General features: G+C 37.4%; 1 protein-coding gene across 1 annotated transcript in view; it reads right to left on the bottom strand.

Moving 5' to 3' along the window:
• Window positions 1-495: 495 nt before the first annotated feature.
• Window positions 496-20,908, bottom strand: part of LOC107810978 (NAD-dependent malic enzyme, mitochondrial) — a 46,682-nt gene continuing 26,269 nt past the window's right edge. Inside the window, exons 9-19 of the mRNA XM_075230769.1 lie at window positions 19,749-19,855; window positions 18,114-18,225; window positions 8,452-8,565; window positions 7,110-7,175; window positions 5,009-5,081; window positions 4,849-4,935; window positions 3,326-3,380; window positions 3,145-3,216; window positions 2,980-3,042; window positions 2,368-2,482; window positions 496-981 (exon numbers count right to left, since the gene is read on the bottom strand). Coding sequence (XP_075086870.1) covers window positions 907-981; window positions 2,368-2,482; window positions 2,980-3,042; window positions 3,145-3,216; window positions 3,326-3,380; window positions 4,849-4,935; window positions 5,009-5,081; window positions 7,110-7,175; window positions 8,452-8,565; window positions 18,114-18,225; window positions 19,749-19,855 — 939 coding nt within the window. The 3' untranslated portion in view covers window positions 496-906. The remainder of the gene's footprint in view (window positions 982-2,367; window positions 2,483-2,979; window positions 3,043-3,144; window positions 3,217-3,325; window positions 3,381-4,848; window positions 4,936-5,008; window positions 5,082-7,109; window positions 7,176-8,451; window positions 8,566-18,113; window positions 18,226-19,748; window positions 19,856-20,908) is intronic.

Here is a 20,908-nt window from a genome sequence, read left to right as displayed (position 1 = left end):
TATAGCACGATTTAGCAGCAAGAATACCAGATTTTTTATAGCTTAACCACCATTTAGACTGAAAAGAGACCACATTTCTAACAGTAAAACTTTCAAATCATTTTTAAGCTGCCAGAAATATTAAAATTTCAACATAATTAATTTTCACTAGAAAGTTGAAGAGGAACTTTGAAGCAATAGTTAAGTTATCTCCATCTGACCTATATGTTATGAATTGAAGCAATCAAATCAGCCACTGATGTTTGTGTCAGGTTAGGCTGTCAACATTACACTCTTGGGGTGCAAATCTTACCTAAACACTACGTGAATGCGAGATGCTTCGTGCATAAGGTTGTCTTTTCTATTCCGTTGGAAAGTTCATTCTAGAATTTGGATATTATCGACAGCCAGGCTGCAGGATTTACATTTACCATAATAAGTAATTTTCACGACCACACCGTCGATAAATTAAATATTTACACCGACCTAAGTTTCAGAATTATGAATCTCAGAAAATAAACAAATAAGTGCTATACTCAATAAATTTCAGAGTGGAGTAATTCATTAACCGGCTGAGAGTAAAAAATAAACACTTAAAACTCTGAATGCTGGTTATCCTTTATTATACAATGCAGAAAGAGTATACAGAACTATCACAACTTCAACCACTTGTACACACCACCTACATAAGAGGGCTATTTATAGTACATTTGTACAACAAGATGCTCAAAATCATGCAAGGAAGAGAAGGGCATTTATTCACTTTTACAGACAACCAACGTATGGACTACCCAATATTCAAGAAGTCCTCAGCCTGTCAAATGTTGAAGAGCCATCGTGTGCAAAAATGTCCATGATTCTGTCAGATCCATCGCACCCCGTGCTTATGCTGCGAGAGAGATGAAAAGGTGCTAGCAGCGAGGATGATCAATCTTTCTTGTAAACCAATGTTGGATAATCCGGACTCCACATATTTTTCTCCACGAACTCAGATATTTGTGCCTGCAATAGTTCCACCAATTAAAGAACTCAAGTTTTTAAATTATATTAATGTAGGCAGTTATCACGGCTAACTGAACAAGCTTCTCGAACAATCAAAATAGGTTTAGGTTCTCCTTAGTTGCAGTTCATTAATGTTCTGAATAGAAGCTACCACCAATTACAAAACCCTTGTTTTTTTAAAATATATTACTGTAGGCAATTATCACACAACTACACAAATTTCTCAGACGGTCAAAAAAGTTTTAGGTTCTCCTTAGTTTCTTTTTTTTTATTTTTTTTAAAAAACCATTTGGTATCCAGAAAGAACTATACCAACAAATTCAGATTCGTGCCGCATAGGACCTATTTAAGGGGGAAGCACTCCTTAGAATTTTTCCATTCCCATAGCTCGAAACCGAGACCTTTCTCGTTAAAGGCGAAGGGATCTCATCCATCCCACCGCATACATTGGTGGTAGATTCTCCTTAGATGTAATTCAATAACATGTTGAATAGAAGCTACCACCAACTAAGGAATCCAAGTTTCAAAATATATTACTGCATGCAACTATCACACTCAACTCGGGGTGGACACACCAGGTACATGAATCTCTTCCTTTATGTTGTTGCCAGCGCTTTCCCGGACCAAGCTGGTATTTTGTTATTACAAAGGGCAGGCAAAGCCCAAAGGCACTATCCCAAGAGAAAAGGGGGAACAAGGAGAGGACCTGGAAATTATTGTAATCTTGTCCAATCTTGTGAACCCTACATCCATCTTATATCCGAATTTTTACGAAATTTATCTTGCAGGTACATCGGATCTTAGAGACCCAAGAATGCCTCGCATTTAACTTTGTTAGACTCATAATCATGCTATAGAATTTGTCTTTCACCATGTTAGGTATTTTTCATCACATAGAAATCTCGTAGCATTCTTCCATTTCGTGTATCAATCTATTATGCATGTTAAATCTTCAGCTATCATTTCCAATCTACCATGGGAATGAGCTGAGATATCTAAATTATGTGCATTTATGCACCACAGTATCGTCTAAATCTCATTTTCATTCATTCTTCTTATGCCTTCATTCTCATCAGAGCTAACTTTGCAATTCATATACTGTCTTAATTCCATCTTATTATGAAACCGTTGCAATTTAACATGCTTCCAGTGGTTCATAATTTGGGTTGGCGATTCCCTTCCAGTGGTTCATTCATAATTTGGGTTCATAATTTGGGTTGGCGATTACCTTGCGTAAATAGCATGTACTTCATACTATATATTATTGGTTAGTTCATTCATAACTGGGGTAATTATACATAGTCAAAACAAGTCCCAGGTGCAAACACACGGTTCGGGAAGCTCCTATATATCTCCAAAGATAACTGGTTCATAAAGTAAAAATACCTCATCAAGTTTCCGTAACTCTCGACTGTCCATTTCACGGTATCCTTCTGCTAGATCCTCTTCTATAGCTTCCTTTACCACAGCTGCAGCTACCTCCTTTGTTATATCACGTATCCTGTGATGAAAATAGTTCATTCACTAAGTTTAGCAACAATGTAAATCTGAAGCATATAGAGCAATGACATCTTAGTGATGCATTTCAAAATGTAAAATGATTCTCAAGAGATGGAGAACTATATCTAGAAGGTTGAGGAAGTCTAGAGTTTTGTAAGACCGTCTTTAATTGACATCCAAGAGGGTTTTACTGGGAATTTAGCAGATCTTGAGAACTGGTGCCAACTTGAGACAAGTTTCTTATCAGTCTCCAACTAAAGAAATTCATAAGCATTTTTCTGAAATAAAAATTTTGTATCTCATGTCTGGAATGCAACTCCTGAGCAAACTGAGAAGACTAACATTCCTTATCTATTTTTAGGTGGCAGCAAAATAGATAAAACTTCTCTACTAGTCTCATAATGTTGCTTTGTGTTCCTAAAGTTGCCACCTAGTAGTTTTTTTCCGGTGAGTTGTCCCCCTGTAAATGAAGCTCCCAAATACTTCTAAAGAACATACCTGGATATCGAAGGGTATATAACCCCCTTGAGGACGTCCTCCTCTGTCATATATGCAGCCAAGCTGCAATATCCACGTCTTAGTTAGAAAACAGAAGTACATACTCATGTGCTAATAGATCGGTAGACTCGGAAACTTTACTAAAGCATCGAAAGAGTTAAGTACCACTCAGCTGCAGCCTGCAACATGCCATCTGAAACAATTCTAGATCCCGACAGGAGAGTACCAAGTCCTATTCTGAAGCATGTACGAAAAACATTGTTAGGAGGAAAAGAAAAACAACAGAAAAGAGAATATGGAAAAGCTTAAACTAGCTAGCTTCATCTTTGGACATTTGGAGTCTAACCCAGGAAAAAGGAACATGTTGTTTGCTTGGTTGCAGTGTCCAACATGACCATTTCCTGCAAAATTCCATGCAGATAAAAATTGTTACTCCAAGGACAAGATCTGTATATTATCATCTGATATCAATTTATCTTGTATGGCTTTACCTATACTAAAATCAAAATTTTCCAAACTTTTACCGATAAAAAAATTGAATTTTTTAAACTTTTCTTTACAATATATTTTTCCCCCAAGTATATTTGCTAAACATGCTTGATGAATATCCTATTAGCATTTTTCTCTTGTCAAAAGCAAGAAGAAATGCTATAATGTTACACAAAGATGTAATTCTTTTATTGAAGTACTGCAGAAAAATAAATATCAGAAAGTCGGACTGTAACATTTACCTTATCCTAAAAGCTTCTCTTGTTAAGTATTTAATTAGGTACAGAGAAGGACGAAACAGAGACAGAGAGAGAGAGAAAAGAAACACAGAGAAATTCTAAAGAAAGTTAGGAGAGTATCTGTCTTAAGATGTTCGACAACAATGTTCTTCGACGTGTATAAACAAAACTTGGTTATTTTCCAATTTAGTCTTGCATAAAAGCATGCTTAGACTTCAAACAACCCTATATACATTAAGATCATATGCACTTAAAAGTACTTTAAAATGTTGGTTTTATTAATTAGTGAATGATATATCGAATCAAATTTGAAATATCTCACACAAATAAATAGAAGTTGTCATGTAATTATATGCATGAAGAATAAAAGAGTAGCATGACCAACAACAGGGTTGACGGAGTGGTAAGTGCTCCTTCATCCTTAACCAGAGGTCTCGGGTCCGAGCCCTGGGTATGGAGTCGCCTTTGTTAGGGAACGCTTTACCCTTCAATGTGGGACTTCCATACGCGTATCCAGATTTAGCCATGCCCCAATGCGGGTACCGGAGACCGGGCGGAAAATCAAAAAATAAAATAGAGTAGCATGAATTTTTGTATTATACCTAAAAACTGCTGCATCCCATTTTATCTGATTCTGGTTCCTTATTAGTGTGTTTCCCCAAAAGATTGACACATTTCTATACTTGAAAACTATTTTAAGGTAACACCACTTTTTTATCCTCAGTGATATGACTAGTTGGAAACCCACTTGATGAAAAAACGGACTTTTTTATTAGGAGAGAGAAAGAAAGGTTATGTGGAACTCTTCCCACATCTCATTTAATTGTTGGTAGTAAGAGCAATTTTGGTATTCTGCGTATATTTAACTTGTACATCAAAAGTCTTTGTTTTTTAAACTACCTGCCCAGTCAAAACCAATCACATAAAATGCGACAAAAGAAGTAATTTTTATCAGGAATATTGGGATGAAGGGAGTATTACAGATTACATAAATTTACTACTTTTTTATTGCTATCTATGTATAAAAATCTTACATACATGTAAACCAGTATTCCAAATGTTAAAAAACCAAAAGGAGAAATGTATGAAAACACCAAAAGAATGATAGCAGGTGTTAGAATACATAAGTTACTAGACATACCAAGATCCACATCCTTGAATGGACTTCCACTTGCAAAAATAATGTTGTCACCAACAATAGAAAATGCTTCCTCAGGGGTGCATTCAGCTATTAAAGAAGAAAGTTGTGAATGAGAATGCCATCAACCTCAAAATCTTGCAAGTTTTCAATTAGTATATACCATTTCTTGTTGGGTTTGACATTGGAAAAATTGCAGGCCGAGTTGAAGTTGAATGTCTAAGGGCTTCCAATACCTGAAATTTCCAAAATTTCTAACACAAATCTTCCAGCAGTGCCAAAATAGAAATTAAAGCCTACAAAGACAGCTGATAAATCTGTCATGCGAAATCACCATTATAACCACAAGAAAAAAACAGGTAAGGAAGAGGGACATGGAATGAAACCAAATAATAGCCCGGGCTGCTCAATAATAATAGCCCAGGATGCATCTCATTCACACAATTTTGCTCAGTCACCCACATAATTGATACTGAAAAATAACTTTACTTTACCAACATAAAGTAATGCACCAAAGCACTTCTCACAACCAAAGCACTTCACTTTGTGAGAAGTACACATGCTTTTTATAAATCTTAAGCGAAGGTATAATTAAAACCCGAAACCTGAGCAAGAGAAAGTAAAGAACAAACAAAGCTGGTATAGAGTAGCCATACAGAAATCGAAAGTAAACCAGAAAAAAAAAAGATAAACAGAACACCTTAAAGAACCTGCACACGGTATTGTTACGTGGTTGTCTCAGAAAAGCCACTATTCAAAGTTAAAGGGCTCTCATATTCTCTTTTCCCCTTTCTCCTTTACAAGTCACATTTAAAGCAGCTCTCCATTCTCCAGCGTACAAATGCCAATCCAAAAAAGCCAACTTTAATGCTCACAAAAAGAGGGAGAAGGATGTGTTTCCAGTTCTCACACCTTTAAGTGGCCATAATGCTAAGAAAGATTTGGGAGGAAAACATGTGCTCCAACTAAAGCAAAAACATTTCCATGTTCAACTTTTAAATCAGCTAATATTAAGTTATTATTCCAAAATGGAAAATGAGAATCCTTAAACCCAGTCTTGGCCCGTTCTTTATATGTTAGCCTGCAGACACAAGTCTGCTACAATGAACTTTATAGAAGCAGACATGAAAATCCAATCACCATGCCTCAATGTTGATTGACAATTACACAAATGACATATTTCTTAGTAGGAAATAGCATTGTGGTTTCACATTTTATTTTATGACAATACAAGAAAGTTTCTCTTTTTTCGAGTTTCGAAAGGTCATCCAAGAAACAGAGAGCCTCTCATCTTTACTAAAATACTATCTCCAATGGATAGGGAATGACATCACTCTGATTTGCAGAATAAGAATTAGGAGCTCTCCCTTTTATGGCAGAGATATTTTCATACCAAGAAAATGAATAAAAATGGATCAAATCCCTCCATTTCCTTCCAATTGGTGAGATTCAATCTCTTTCTTGGGAAATTATGGTCAAGCCATCCCCCCTTTATTCCTCAGAATCACAGGGAGTGTTTGATAACAATAAACACTTTAAAACAATGAACTAAGAGGTTAGACATCAAATTTATTAAATTAATATAAACCCACTCAATATGTTAATTTTTCACATAAATTGCTGAGATCTGGAATCCAGCAAATTTGCCTGATCAAGTTAAACCAAAAACTAGATCCATTTTGGAATCTGGAGATGCAATTTAAAGTATATTTAAAAGCAAACCTTCTCATGTAAAACGTGTATAATTAAAAACAAAATCAACATATTTATTTAGCATGACTTTATCTTGTTGTCTTTTGAATAATTTTTCCATAATTATTGGACATTAGAATAAAAATTAAGCATTCAAATTTAGATTGTCAAATTTAAATTTTGACTAGTAAAACCCATCCTACAAGCTAGAAAATTTGCAATTTCTAAATTCCAATTTCATATGAAAGAAGCGGACACCTCAATTCATTTGCAATGAGTTGTAGCCAGTAGTTTTTACTTAAAAACTCGTTATTCAAAGAAATCTGTGTGATTTTCCCCCTAAATTTCACAACTATATCTTCAAAGAACATTGTGCGAACCATCTGTCATTCTAGCATCAAGCGCTGCAAGAAATTATCATGTACAAGCGAGATAACAGCAAAGCAAATCTCCATGAAAATATATAAATTAAGGTTTTTTCTTCTCGTTGCGGCAACGAAATAAAAAGGAACAAGTGCATATATTTATGTAGCTAAAATAAATGCCAAATTATCAATTTCTTCATTTTATACCTCTTTTGAAAACAAGCCTCCAACAGCAGACAAACCAAGAAGTACATCCGGCTTCACTTGGTGTACCTGAACCAATACATAGTAAGATTGGAGTCATACTAATAGTACACAGCGACAAACATAAGAGATGTTTCACTCATGAATTAATGCATTTCTTGGTATATAAGCTTCTATCTCTACTCCCTCCTTCGGGTACCTAACTTTTTCACTCTTCAACTCCGTCATGTATCCTCACGACTAAAAAGACAAGCTATACGAGTTCACAAGTCAGCTGATTAGCAATAGTTATTCAAAGTCAAAGCCTCATGAGTACCTACACTTCATGATTACCTACAGTTACTGTAATAGAAGGATTTTCCACTTTTAGCTTATGGAAGATCTTAATCTTATTGCATTGAAATCCATGTTCTCAGCACCATCGTTCAAGTAAATTTTAAATTTAAAGTTCTAGTTTATCTTGACTTAGGTCGTGTCAGAGTTTAGCCATCACCATATTATTTCACTCATCTGTCCAATTAGCTTCTATCCTTCAACCAACATAATTAGTTTAGTTTGAACACAACTGTGATATCTTGTTTTGCCTCCATCTACATTTCCTTGAGATGTCAAATGTTTATCTGATAAATGAAACAGTCATCATGTAAATTTTCCTTTTTAACTAGATATACTTAACTATACTCAAAGTAAACAGTTGAAAAATAAGAAAATTCCGAGTTGGTATTAAGACAAGACGGTCCATAAAAAAACCCGAGTCTTAGGACCCGTTTGGCCATAGATTTTGCCAAAATAAATTTGGGTTTTATTTGGCAAACACATGTTTGCCCGTAGATTTTGCCTACATTTTGGCAAAATCCCAAATCCCAAAACAAACTCAATAGCTGGTTTTGGGCCAAAATATCACTATTACATTTTTTAAAAATTGCCCCAAACTTTTGTATTTTATAAAAGAGTCCACCATTTATTATTTTGTAACAATGTTGCTTAGTCTTCTCGGTCACCTGATAGTGTATCATGTAGTTCATTATAAAAATGATAATTTTGTATCAAATTTATTTATGTTCAAGACTATGGTTTGCGATAATATAATGAATGTTATTGATAATGGTATTGTTGGGTATTTGTGATAGTTTTTAGAACTTGTGGGTATAAGTCATGTTTCATGTTTTTCCAAAATAAATTTGGGAAATATGTTTTGAAAGCTGATGTACAAACACATTTTCATCTTCAAACCAAACTTCACCCAAATCAGATTTTTCAGAAAAAATTTGGGAATCTATGACCAAACGCTAGCTTAAAAAAATGAAAGTCAGTTTTCGCTCATGAAAGGATAAAGGCTAATTACCACTTCCGCAAGAGTTGCACCTTCTCTCAGTCGTTGGCGTTCAGTCTCTTTGATCTTTCTAGCAAATGGGCGAGCATCAGGATCAATATTATCACGTGCCTCAGTAATTAAACCCTAAATACATTTAAAAACAACCATCAATAATAACGTCATAGTTACATCCACCTAAAACATTTCATATCCACAAAGAAGATACAACAACAACAACAACCCAGTATAATCCCACTAGTGGGGTGTGGGGAGGGTAGTGTGTACGCAGACCTTACCCCTACCTTGGGGTAGAGAGGCTGTTTCCGATAGACCCTAGGCTCCCTCCCTCCAAGAGCTCCCCACCTTGTTCTTGGGGTGACTTGAACTCACAACTTCTTGGTTGGAAGTGGAGGGTGCTCACCACTAGAGCAACCCCCTCTTGTCCACAAAGAAAATATTTATAGAAATGCAAAAAGAAGTTCAAACTAACATTCACCATAGATCGACGTACTGTAGGCATTCGATCAGACTACTTTTGAGGATCTAAGCACAGAAAGGTAAAGAACCGCATCAAAAGCATTAAAGGCACAACAGAAGTCTGAATCATGAACTGCTCACAGGCAGGAAGCACCTCAGCACTTTTCAGGACCTTGCTTGTTGCTTTGCCCCATATAATTATTGCCAAAAGAGACTGGTACTTAATATGTGGTATAACGCTATAATTACTCCCTATGTGTCAAATTTCTGCCTGATATTCCACTTCTTTTGCTATATCCGTACTTTCTTTCCCATCTTTCTATGCAATAAACTCAAACCACCACTGGATTTTTACTTGTACATAGGGCTTGTGCTCTCACTGTATATCTGTGTGCTTTGAGTCAGGATCAGCATTGTCAAAGGTGAGCATAAAAAAGCCCAAATATTTGCTATAGTTTAAGTGCAAAGAGTAATTCAAGCACCAGCTTTAGTGAAAGAGGATGTAAATGACTACAAAAAAAGGGCAACCCGGTGCACTAAGCTCCTGCTATGTGTGGGATCCGGGGAAGGGCCGGACCACAAGAGTCTATACACAATGCGAGAAAAAACAGTAAATACAAGCAACAATTCTACGGATCTTTGAATTGAAAATATATGAAGTAAAAATTATGTAATCTAGTTTTCAAAAGTACAATTACATGAAATATATTAAGTAAAATTATGATGTAATCTAGTTCAAACCATTAGACTTCTGATTCAGACAAAAAAATGGAATCTTAAGTTAATAATGTAGGTCAAGTGACTAGTTTGCTTATTGTAGATTTATAATTTCTATTTCTAATCAGTAAAAATTCGTTCATTCATTCATTAACATAATATATCACTTTGTCGATTATATTTATCGTTTAATAAATTCCCTTTCAAGATAGAGTCCATGGGTGATAAGGTGCATCTTAAGTAGCCTGACGTTTTGTTGCCTGGACTGAAGCGCTGCCTGAGTTACGCAAAGTGCCGAACCTATGTCCCACCTGCCTTCAAGACTTAAGCATGAACCTTTTAGCAAAACCACTATGGACGAGACTATTATATCAAAAAATTAAGCAACAGTGAACTGAGAACATATAATACTAGAGTTTTACAATAACATATGCATGACAATGCTGACAAAAGCAAAAGACGCACTGAAGTACCAAAGTATGTTAGGGCAAACGCATAGTGTAATTAAAACGCACGATTTAGTAAAGAAAGGTGTATAATGAAGAAAAAATTTATATATATATATAGGAAATCAGTGTCAATTTGGAATGAGGTCCTTGAGAAGATGGAAAAAAGGTTGGAGAATTGGAAGAGACAATATCTCTCCCTGGGTGGTAGAATAACTCTAATCAACAGCGTGCTTGACGCACTACCCACTTACACCATGTCTCTATTTCCGGCTCCTTCTTCAGTGTTGAAACGCATGGACAAATTAAGGAGAGATTTTCTTTGGAATGGCAATAAACTATCAAAGCCTATTTGCCTTGTAAATTGGAAAACAGTCATCAAAGACAAAAGGAAGGGGGGTCTGGGAATTAAAAACCTTAAGAATCATAATGAAAGTCTTCTGATGAAGTGGCATTGGAGATTCAACATGGAGGAAAATGCATTTTGGAGGAGAACTTTTGTGGAAAAGTTTTCGTTGGACAATCCATGGCGCACCAAAGAGTCTAGAGTGCCTCATGGCACCGGTTTATGGAAACATATTAGAGGGCATTGGAACAAGTTTGAGTCAAACATGGGTTTTATTCTTGGCAATGGAAGAAAAATCAGGTTTTGGGAAGATGCATGGTTGGGTCATACGCCACTAAAAGACCAATTTTCAGATTTTTATAATCTATCCTTGCGTCACAATTGGGGCAATTGCAGATTTCTGTACATCGCAAGGCTGGAATTTGAGACTTGGAATATTAATGATTGGGAAATGGAGAGGGTAGGCCTCTTGCTACAATTGCTAAGCAACACTGTTTTGGACCACTACAAAATGGACTCTATCAATTGGAAGGGTCACTCCAAGGGCATTTTTTCAGTTAAAGGCTGTTACAATATATTGGGTTGTAGCAACAGTGAGTTATGGCCTTGGAAAAAAATATGGTACAACATGGCACCTTTAAAGGTTTCTTGCTTCTCTTGGATTGTGGCTAAGGAGGCATGCCTTACAGAAAACAATCTCCAGAAGAGGGGTTTCAAGCTGTAAAGCAGATGCCCTTTATGTGAAGAACAATCTGAAGATGTTACCCATCTTTTTTTGCATTGCAAGGTTACAAACCAGTTATGGAACATGTTCTTTTCAATATTTGGTATGTCTTGGACCATGCCTAACTCCATTTCAGAAATGCTGAAATGCTGGACCAGGGAGGGTCTATGCAAGGAAGCTCAAAAGACCTGGAACACTGTTCCTCAAGTTATCTGGTGGTCTGTCTGGCTTGAAAGAAACAGGAGAATTTTTTAAGGCAAAAGAAGAAATTTACAGTGCCTTAAGCTTAATTGCATTTTGTTGATCGCTTTTTGGTGCAAACTGGCTTTTGCACCTGATGTAGATGATATTTTAGACGCAATTGCTGATTTGCACAACCTGTAATTATGCCTGTTGACTGGCTTAGTGCAAATAATTATATAATATATTATTTACCCATCAAAAAAAAATTGTATATATATATAGTGTATACATAATGCACAGAAAAGTAACTATGACCAAATAAGCAAAATTTTATTCATATTATTGAAAAAACATAATTATTTGTATAAGCAGTATATATATAGCTTCTGGTGAAGCTGTTAAAGTAGTTGTATGCTAAGTTACTCGGACACGGGTGCGGGTGTCCGACACGGGTGCAGATCTAGAGGTCGGATCCTTCGAGATGTAAACTATAAGATTCGGGGATATGGATCCTAGTACGGATACGGGTGCGGGGATACGGCTAAAAATAATTCAAAAATAAAATAAAAATAAAAATATATCTAAATTATGAGGAATTTGGTGAAATACTTATGTATAGCTTGTAAAGTGTAGATTTCTTTTTTATTCTCAAGCTGTAGATAAGTAAAGAATTGATTTCCTGGATAAGGTATGCTATTTTCTTCAAATTCGCCCTAGTTTTGGTTCTGATTTCGGGAATTAAATTGTATCCCGTCTCGAATTTTTCCGCCCATCGCGGTCAAAGTACCCAAAATTGTTTGACCAAATCCGGTACGGATCCCATACCCACACCCATACTATTGTCGTGTCGACACGGGTACGGTACTTAAACTGCCGTGTCGGAGCAACTTAGGTTGTATGGATAAAAAAGTTCTTAATTGAACTTGGTGTGGTTCCTTCAATAGAAGGTGCAACTCCATTGTTGTGTGACAATACTTGTAACGACCTGACTGGTCGTTTTGAGCTTTATCATTTTCGTTCAGCAGTTTGAGGCTTTGAGTAACTTCATATGGTGCATTATGACTTGCGGGTATGGTTGATTTCGATGTTCGAGAGGATCGGGTCTTCGGGATCGTTTTGGAAGAATGATTCTCAATTGAGAAGCTTTAAGTTGGAAGAGTTGACTAAGGTTTAACATAACAACTTGAAATAAACTTCATACACATGATACCCATACTCTAGGTCCAAAATTTTGTTGACGGACTCCGATTGCCCTGGAATTTGGTGGGACACTAGGAAACGGCTTAATGACCATTGCTCATCCTTTCTCCATGATTTTCGGGTTCACTATCAAAGACAATCAAAACCATCTTAAATTTCGGGTCAAATGGCAAGATACAATTTTAAGTAGGGAGATGAAGAAGGACTTGCATATGGTATTCATTGACCTAGAAAAAGCTTATGGCAAGGTACTCTGTCCTTCTAGGGTAGGGGTAAGGCTGCGTACATCTTACCCTCCCCAGACCCCACTTGTGGGAAAATACTGGGCTTGTTGTTGTTGTTGTACTTCAGGTTATTGGGACTTTAGGACATAAATGGTAGATCTGAGACAAGACACAAATACTTCAAAAACATAAAATTTTAGGTATAAGAATAATGTTATTTTAGTTTTACTTTGAAACTCCAGTACTATTGTTGCTTGTATAATTGACCTTTCCTGATTGATTCTGAAGTAACCCATTTGTTACTGTTGTTTCAAAATGTATTTTCATTTTTTCTCTGGAAGCACATAAAAGGATTTGGAGAAGCTCGGCTATGCATCATGATGGAGGTCGACACCAAAAATAGCGCTCGTAGCCCACACTTCTCAGCTTGTTTGATGTTCCATACATCAATTTTTTCACTTCTACCTATGTTCAGGGACGAGGAGTATGAAGAATAAACGAGGTCCTAAAAAGCTGTCCCTGTTGCAGCCTTTAGAACCATCTAATTTCATTTTCATGATATTTGCAACAACTTAGAGTTTTCATGATCAAGTATTCTGTTTTTTCCTTCTATTCCCTACACTATCTCTAAACAGGTAGTAAATGTAGACACTTGAACAACAACCAAAAAAAACACAGTGTAATCCTACAAGTGGGGTCTGGGGTAGTGTGTACGCAAACCTTACCCCTACCTTATGCAGATAGAGAAGTTGTTCTCGATAGACCCTCGGCTCAGTCCAGCATAGTCGCAGCATTAAAGCAAAAGAAATATAGTAATGAAATATCATGAAAAAAGCAGTAACAACAGCGAGATAGTAACAAAACCGATGCAGAAGTAACAACAGATAGTGATAGACATCCAAGAATAAGATAAAATAAGAGTAATACTAAAACCACCGATAAGGACCGGAAATAAGCTCTGCTATCTACTAACCTTCTACCCTAATTCTCGACCTCCACAACTTCGTAGCAAGGGTTATGTCCTCAGTAAGCTGAAGATGTGTCATGTTCTGCCTAATCACCTCTTCCTAATACTTCTTCGGCCTTCCTCTACCTCTCCTTAGACCCACTATATTCAACATCTCACACCTCCTCACTGCGCGTTAGTGAATCTCCTTTTCACATGTCCGAACCATCTCAGCCTCATTTCCCGCATCTTATCCTCCACGGGGGCCAACCCTACCTTTTCCCGAATATCTTTGTTCCTGGCCCTATTCCTCCTAGTATGCTTACACATCCATCTCAGCATCCTCATTTCTGCTACTTTTCATTTTTCGGACAAGAGAGTTGTTGACTGACCATACTCCGTCCCATACAATATAATTGGTCTAACCACCACTCTGTAGAACTTACCTTTAAATCTTGGAGGCACACTCTTATCACACAAGACACCGGATGCAAGCCTCCATTTCATGCACCCCGCTTCAATACGGTGTATGACATCATCATCAATCTCCTCATTACCTTGGATTACTGACCCCAGTTACTTGAAACTTCCTCTCTTGGGGATGACTTGTCATCAGGCCTCACTTCCACTTCAGCTTCCTGAGTTATGTCACTGAACTTGCACTCCATGTATTCGGCTTTGGTCCTGCTCAACTTGAAGCCTTTGGACTCCAGGGTCTGTCTCTAGACCTCCAGCCTAGCATTAACTCCGCCTCGCATATTGTTAATCAGCACTATATCATCTGCAAATAATGCACCAAGACGCCTTCCCCTGAATGTGTCGCGTCAATACATCTATCGCCAAGGAGAATAAGAACGGGCTAAGAGTTGATCCTATTGCAACCCCATCACGACTGGTAAGTGTCCCGAGTCTCCTCCCACTGTCCTTACCGGGTCTTAGCACCATCATACATGTCCTTAATCTCCCTAGTGTACACTACAGGAACACCTCTAGCCTCCAAGCACCTCCATAGGACTTCCCTTGGGACTTTGTCGAACGCTTTCTCCAGATCAATGAACATCATATGCAAGTCCCACTTCCTCACCTTATACTGCTCCACCAATCTACTTATAAGATGAATGGCTTCAGTAGTCAATCGCCCCGGCATAAAGCCGAACTGGTTCTCAAAAATACACTCTCCTCCTTACCCTCATCTCCACCATCCTCTCCCAAATTTTCATAGTGTGGCTTAACAGCTTGATACCCCTACAGTTGTTGCAATTTTGGATATCACCCTAGTTCTTGTACGACAAGGAAGTCTCTCGAGTCGCCTTCCACTGTCCTTGGCCGGGTCTTAGCACCATCACACATGTCCTTAATCGCCCTAGTGTATACTAGCCTCCAAGCACCTCTAGCCTCCAAGCACCTCCATATGACTTTCCTTAGGACTTTGTCGTATGCTTTCTCCAAATCAATGAACACTATATACAAGTCCATCTTCCTCATCCTATACTACACCACCAATCTCCTTATAAGATAAATGACTTCGATAGTCGATCGCCCCGACATAAAGCCGAACTAGTTCTCGAAAATAGACACTCTTCTCCTCATCCTCATCTCACCACCCTCTCCCAAATTTTTATAGTGTGTTGTTGCAATTTTGGGTATCACCCTTGTTCTTGTACAGCGAAATTATCGTACTCGACCTCCATTCCTCGGGCATTTTAGATGTCCTAAAAATGACATTAAACAGTCCAGTGAGTCACTCTAAGCCTGCCATGCCCGAGCTCTTCCAAAAATCCATCAAGATCTCGTCTGGCCTGGTTGTTCTTCCCCTGTTCATCTTACGTATAGCCCCCTTAACCTCTTCAACCTTTATACACCTACAACACTTAAAATCTCGGTGACTCTCAGAGTGCTCCAAATCACCCAACACAATGTTCATGTCCCCCTCTTCGTTCAAGAGTTTATGGAAGTATGTCTACCATCTTCGTCTAATATGTGCCTCTTCCACCAATACTTTGCCTTCCTCGCCTTTGATGTACTTCACTTGATCCAGGTCGCGGGCTTTCCTCTCTCACCTTGGCTAGCCTGTACAGCTTCTTCTCCCACCATTGACCTCAAGTTCTTGTCTTCGCAACTGTAACCGCTAACTTCGCCTCCTTCTTGGCTGCCTTATACCACTCCTTATTCATTCTCTTCTCCTCATCGTCTTTGCTTTCTACCATACATATTAAAATATAGACACTTCAAATAGATCCAATACACATTAAAATCTAGAGCAACTCACTAATGACTTCTAAGGTGTACTTCAGAATCAGGTTTACTCCACCACGTGAAGAATCTTATATACTCTCTTTAATTTTTCTATAACCCAAGAAATACAAGAATGAAAACTGCTGGCTTTTCATTCTAAACCTTGATGTTTGACTTTCTTTTAAGATTAAATAAGTATGGTAGGTGGAACAACACATTTGGTCTTGTGCTAGCACATCTTTTTTTTAAAAATAAATTCTTTTGATGGGTTTCAGATAGTTCTAATTAATTGGTATGTTAACTTTGTATTAGGGGTGGGCATAATACCGGCCGAACCGAAAAAATCGGTCGTACCGTAAATTTCGGTTTTTTGGTGTCGATTTAATCGGTTATTCGGTCGGTGTACGGTTTATATATTATTAAATTTCGGTATTCGGTGCGGTTAACGATTTTGGTGTTTCGGTTCTTCGGTTAACCGAAAAACCGAAGTTTTGGGTATGAGAATTGAGAAATATAGGATATTAATTATTGGGTTTGGGTTATCACTTTTGAACATATGGGCTCACCTACCTGGCCACCTCCTTTTTAGCCCAATTTACCCAATACCGTCCACAAATCTGAAGCCCAATTTACCCAAGTCTACTTACGTTACTTCCTAGTCCTACTTCCTTAGAAATTAGAAAATGTCTTAGTTCTAATTAGGGTTCTTGAGTCCTGACTTCCTTCCTCATCTTGCTGGCTGCTGCTGCTGTGCCTGCTGTGCCGACTGCCGCTCGTCGCCTGCTGTTGTTGCGCCTGCTGTGACGCCTTCTTCCTCTTCCGCCACTCGTTTTGGTGTTATTTTCGATTTTTGGTCATCTTTCCTAGACTTATTTTGGTTCTCTCTTGCTGGGTTTGCATATTATTGTTTTTTGTGTAACAGATTAGTTTTCCAGACTTGAGCAATTAGTTTTCCAGACTTATTTTAGTTATTGTTTTACGGCAGTCCCTAGCAGCCTGTAATCAGAGGGTACTAGAGCCTAACTGCTCTGCTCTTGCGATCAGCCTTCGTCCTTTCTGTAATCTGGTGGTTGGAATGGAATGATAGAGTTGACTATATGAATAAGAATGGAATGAAATTCTTACAAAGTCTGTGGTAAGGCACATGGAATGAATAACAAATTACTTAGAGTTCAGTTGACTATATGAATTGTACATAACAAAAATTCCGCTGCATTTACACCTTTTTATTCCAGAAATACGGATAAGTTTGTAGCATGTATTTGATATGGTCTTTCTTATTCATTTCTCATCTTAGCTAGTTCTTAAATTCAAGGTTCTTGTCCTTTTCCAAGGCAAGTAATCTGATTCTTTAAACACCTATTGATATTCCTTTTGAATTTGGTGTTTCGGGTCAGTTAGTTAGGCTCTGCCTTGTATTAATGAGCACCAATTGACTCAATTGAATGATTGATACATAAAAATCTTGCACCGTTAATAACCGAAAAACAAAACCGGAAATAACCGAACCGAACCTTGAAAAAACCGTACCGAACCGTAAATACTTTGGTTTGATTTGGTTATTAATATTATAAAACCGAAAACCGATAAACCGAACCGTATTTTTATACTAACCGACCGAACCGACCGACGCTCACCCCTACTTTGTATCCATTTCAATGGTTAGACATCTTTCAAAAGTTCAATGTGCTTTTTTATATGGAAAAAAATAACTTGAATGCACTTTGCTAAGAACAACGAAGATTTTATGAACGCTATCATTTCTACTATTGAAGGGGAACCTTGACGCAACGGATAAAGTTGTCACCAAGTGACCAAGAGGTCACGCGTTCAAACTGCGGAAACAACCTCTTGCAGAAATGGTAAGGCTGAAGGTACATAAGACCCAATATGGTCCGACCCTTCCCCAGACACTACGAATAGCGGGAGCTTAGTGCACTTGGCTACCCTTTTCTATCATTTCTACTATTACTCAAAAAAAGAATAATAATGAAAGCATGAAAATAATTATAAAAAAAAAAAAGTTAAGTTTCTTCAAGATAATTATGAATGGGACATGGCTAACATTCAATAACAAAAAGACAAGAACATCATATAATTAAGGAAGGAATATAACAACAAAAATGTTATATTCCTTGACCGAAGCTTAAAAGAAAATTTTGAGTCAGAAAGGAACATCTGAGGAGAAGCTCACCTTGGCATCTACAACCCAGAACTGGCTCCTTGCACTTTCAAAAGCAATTTCAGTATTCCCTAACATTCTCGCCATTGTCTTCCTAGCAGCATTAAGAACCCCTATTCCTGCACTGCACCACGAAAAGATTTAAAAAAGAGAAACCTTAAAAGCTTTACCAAAATGCACAGGCTCCTATGCCTAGTAAATATAAACACAATATATTGACCTGTAAGTTGAGCTACACAGATTTTTTATAGCGGAAAAGTCTCTGATGCACATAGATGGAAATTTAACATTTAAAATATAAGGAAAACAAGCCAAGCAAGCCTCATGTTTCCATTTCACTCTGCATGATAAAAATTATGCCCCAAGCAAATGGTATACTGCAGACTACTACTACTTAGTAATGTTTAAGGGTAAGTACAGATGAACATCCTCAAGACAAATAAGCCACAAAAGAAGATAGCTCTCCCAACCTTCTCGAAGTTGTGCAAAGATAGATCTTGGAGGGCAAAATCATGAAAAAGGTTATTGAAGATGGGCCAGTAAAATATCATATGATTAGTTACTTCTATTTTTCATTGATATACCAAGTTCTTTAAGTTATAGTTTGTAAAATCTCAGAAGTTACTAACTTATAGATGTCAAATCAGTCATATACAGTAACTACACCTCAATATCCAAGCAAGTTGGGGTCGACTAAACAAATCATCACTGGCCTTTGCCACTCGTTTAAGATCATCTTAGACCCATATTACACAACATCATCATCAACAACAACAACAATAGCAATATATCAAATCAAATCAGTTATATACCAGAACACTTTTCATTATTAGGTGAGGACATAGTCCATAATAATATGTCAAAAAGGCAGGCCATGAAGCCCCCCAAAACCTAAATGAAATTTCAAAATGGAAAAAGGGAAGACAAGTACTTTTGCATGTTCGGTTTACTGCATGCCATAGCGCAACTGCACGCACAACATGAGCTGACTATTTGGATTGACTTAGGGCCAATGCCCATTTTCTTTAATGTGGTATTAGACCTAGACTCATCCTTGTTCTTGGTTTACGCAATGTTGGGGCCCCCCATGTTATGTTATCTACACTCTAGATGTCCAGCCGTAGGTGTGCTGAGGGGTGTTCACGTCCCATATTGGTAAAGGAAAAAAAGTAATTGTCTCCCTTTATGTCATGAACAATCCTCACTTCATGAGCTAGCTCTTGGAGTTGAGTTAGGTCCATGGCCCATTTTCTTTAACACCGTCAACTGTCTCTCCCCCGTTCTCAGTCCCCAAGTAACTCACGCAAAATGAAAGGCTACAATAATTCAACTCAACAAGAAACCTTATTCCTCCTATGTATCACCCTGAACATCTTCTACCAACACTAACCATTCAACAAACAATGCAAAGGCTGAATAACCAAATTTACTATACTGAATCAAACACTATTTCTATGATGCAAAGTAATTATATATGAACAAAAGGATAGGATTGAGTGGGAACATAGAAAGAGCTGTGCATTTGTGCAATCTAGAAAGAATGAAGCATATGAACCATGAAACAGTTCCTGCATAATGGCATGCTAATGACTCGAGTAAGAAATTACATGGGTGTAATTAGAGGAAAGAACAGTTTACTACTCTAACCTTCCAGCACCTGCCACCACAATCTTCATCTTTGAGAAATCAATCATTGGCCTTCCCTGTGCTCTTACAGCTCCCAAAAGGCCAGCAAGGGCAACTCCTGCAGTTCCCTGAATTGAAAACAAAATGGTACCATGTTTGTTATACAAAACTTGGTTAAACGATGAAGAGCACAGCGAATTTAAGGAACTCCAGTTAGGAATGTATTGAGGTGAAGTTAAGAGCAGACACATACAAGAATGATGCATTACGGCTCTATATTTTAAGAGGAAAGAAGAAAAAATGATTTGAGCAAATCAGTTGACTGGAAGCAAAATGTCTCATTGGGAGTAAGAAACACCCATCACAAACCAAAAAAACTAATAATGCAACAATATGTAAGAAAAAGATCAATACCAGTTGCTATCTAAGTCCCAGATTAAGGTTATAAGCATAGGAAGCAAAATAAAAAATAGTTCTTCGTATACTCGCTTTGCCAATAATTGAATTCTCTCAGTTACACAGCCGTAGTTTAAGTGTTTTCTCACATTCAAACACAACTCTCACAATTTTGAATTTCACATGTTAATGGATGAACATCATACACCGACTATGAGACACTCAAAACTTACAAGCTATAAGCATTGTAAGATTTATGTAACAATATTGCAAGACACATCAACATATGGTTAATTTAGTTAGATTCCCTTTTTCCATAATTACAGGAACCACGCTTCCTGTTTCTCCGACAATGTACACCTCCTTCAGTGGTCACATTAATAATTAATCCAAAAAGACATGATTTTTGTGATACCAAGAAAAACCCTTAGTTCTCTCCACTAATAACTTACCATGTTACTAACTTACATTACATGTGACTCAAATAGGTCAGGCCTAATTCAAAAAGAGAACCTCTCAGTTGCTGTTACAGAAAGCACCGGAAAAAAGAAGGGAAAATACATAAGTTACCCCTTAAACTTGTTCAAAAAAGTCATTTACACACCTTAATTTACAGCAACCTATCATCCCCTATTCTTGTTTGAAGTAGAATTATTACCACCCTGAAATGCCAAAACCAAGAATAGGGGGTGATAAGTCGCCCCTAAAGTTAAGGCGTGTAAATTGTAAATGACTTTTCCGGACAAGTTTAGAGGGCAACTTATGAATTTTACCAAAAAGAAAAG

The sequence above is a fragment of the Nicotiana tabacum genome, chromosome 15 (assembly GCF_000715075.1).
Source record: "Nicotiana tabacum cultivar K326 chromosome 15, ASM71507v2, whole genome shotgun sequence".
NCBI lineage: Eukaryota > Viridiplantae > Streptophyta > Magnoliopsida > Solanales > Solanaceae > Nicotiana > Nicotiana tabacum.
The sequence above is the reverse complement of the archived record's forward strand: the minus strand, read 5'-3'. Positions and strand labels throughout refer to the sequence as shown.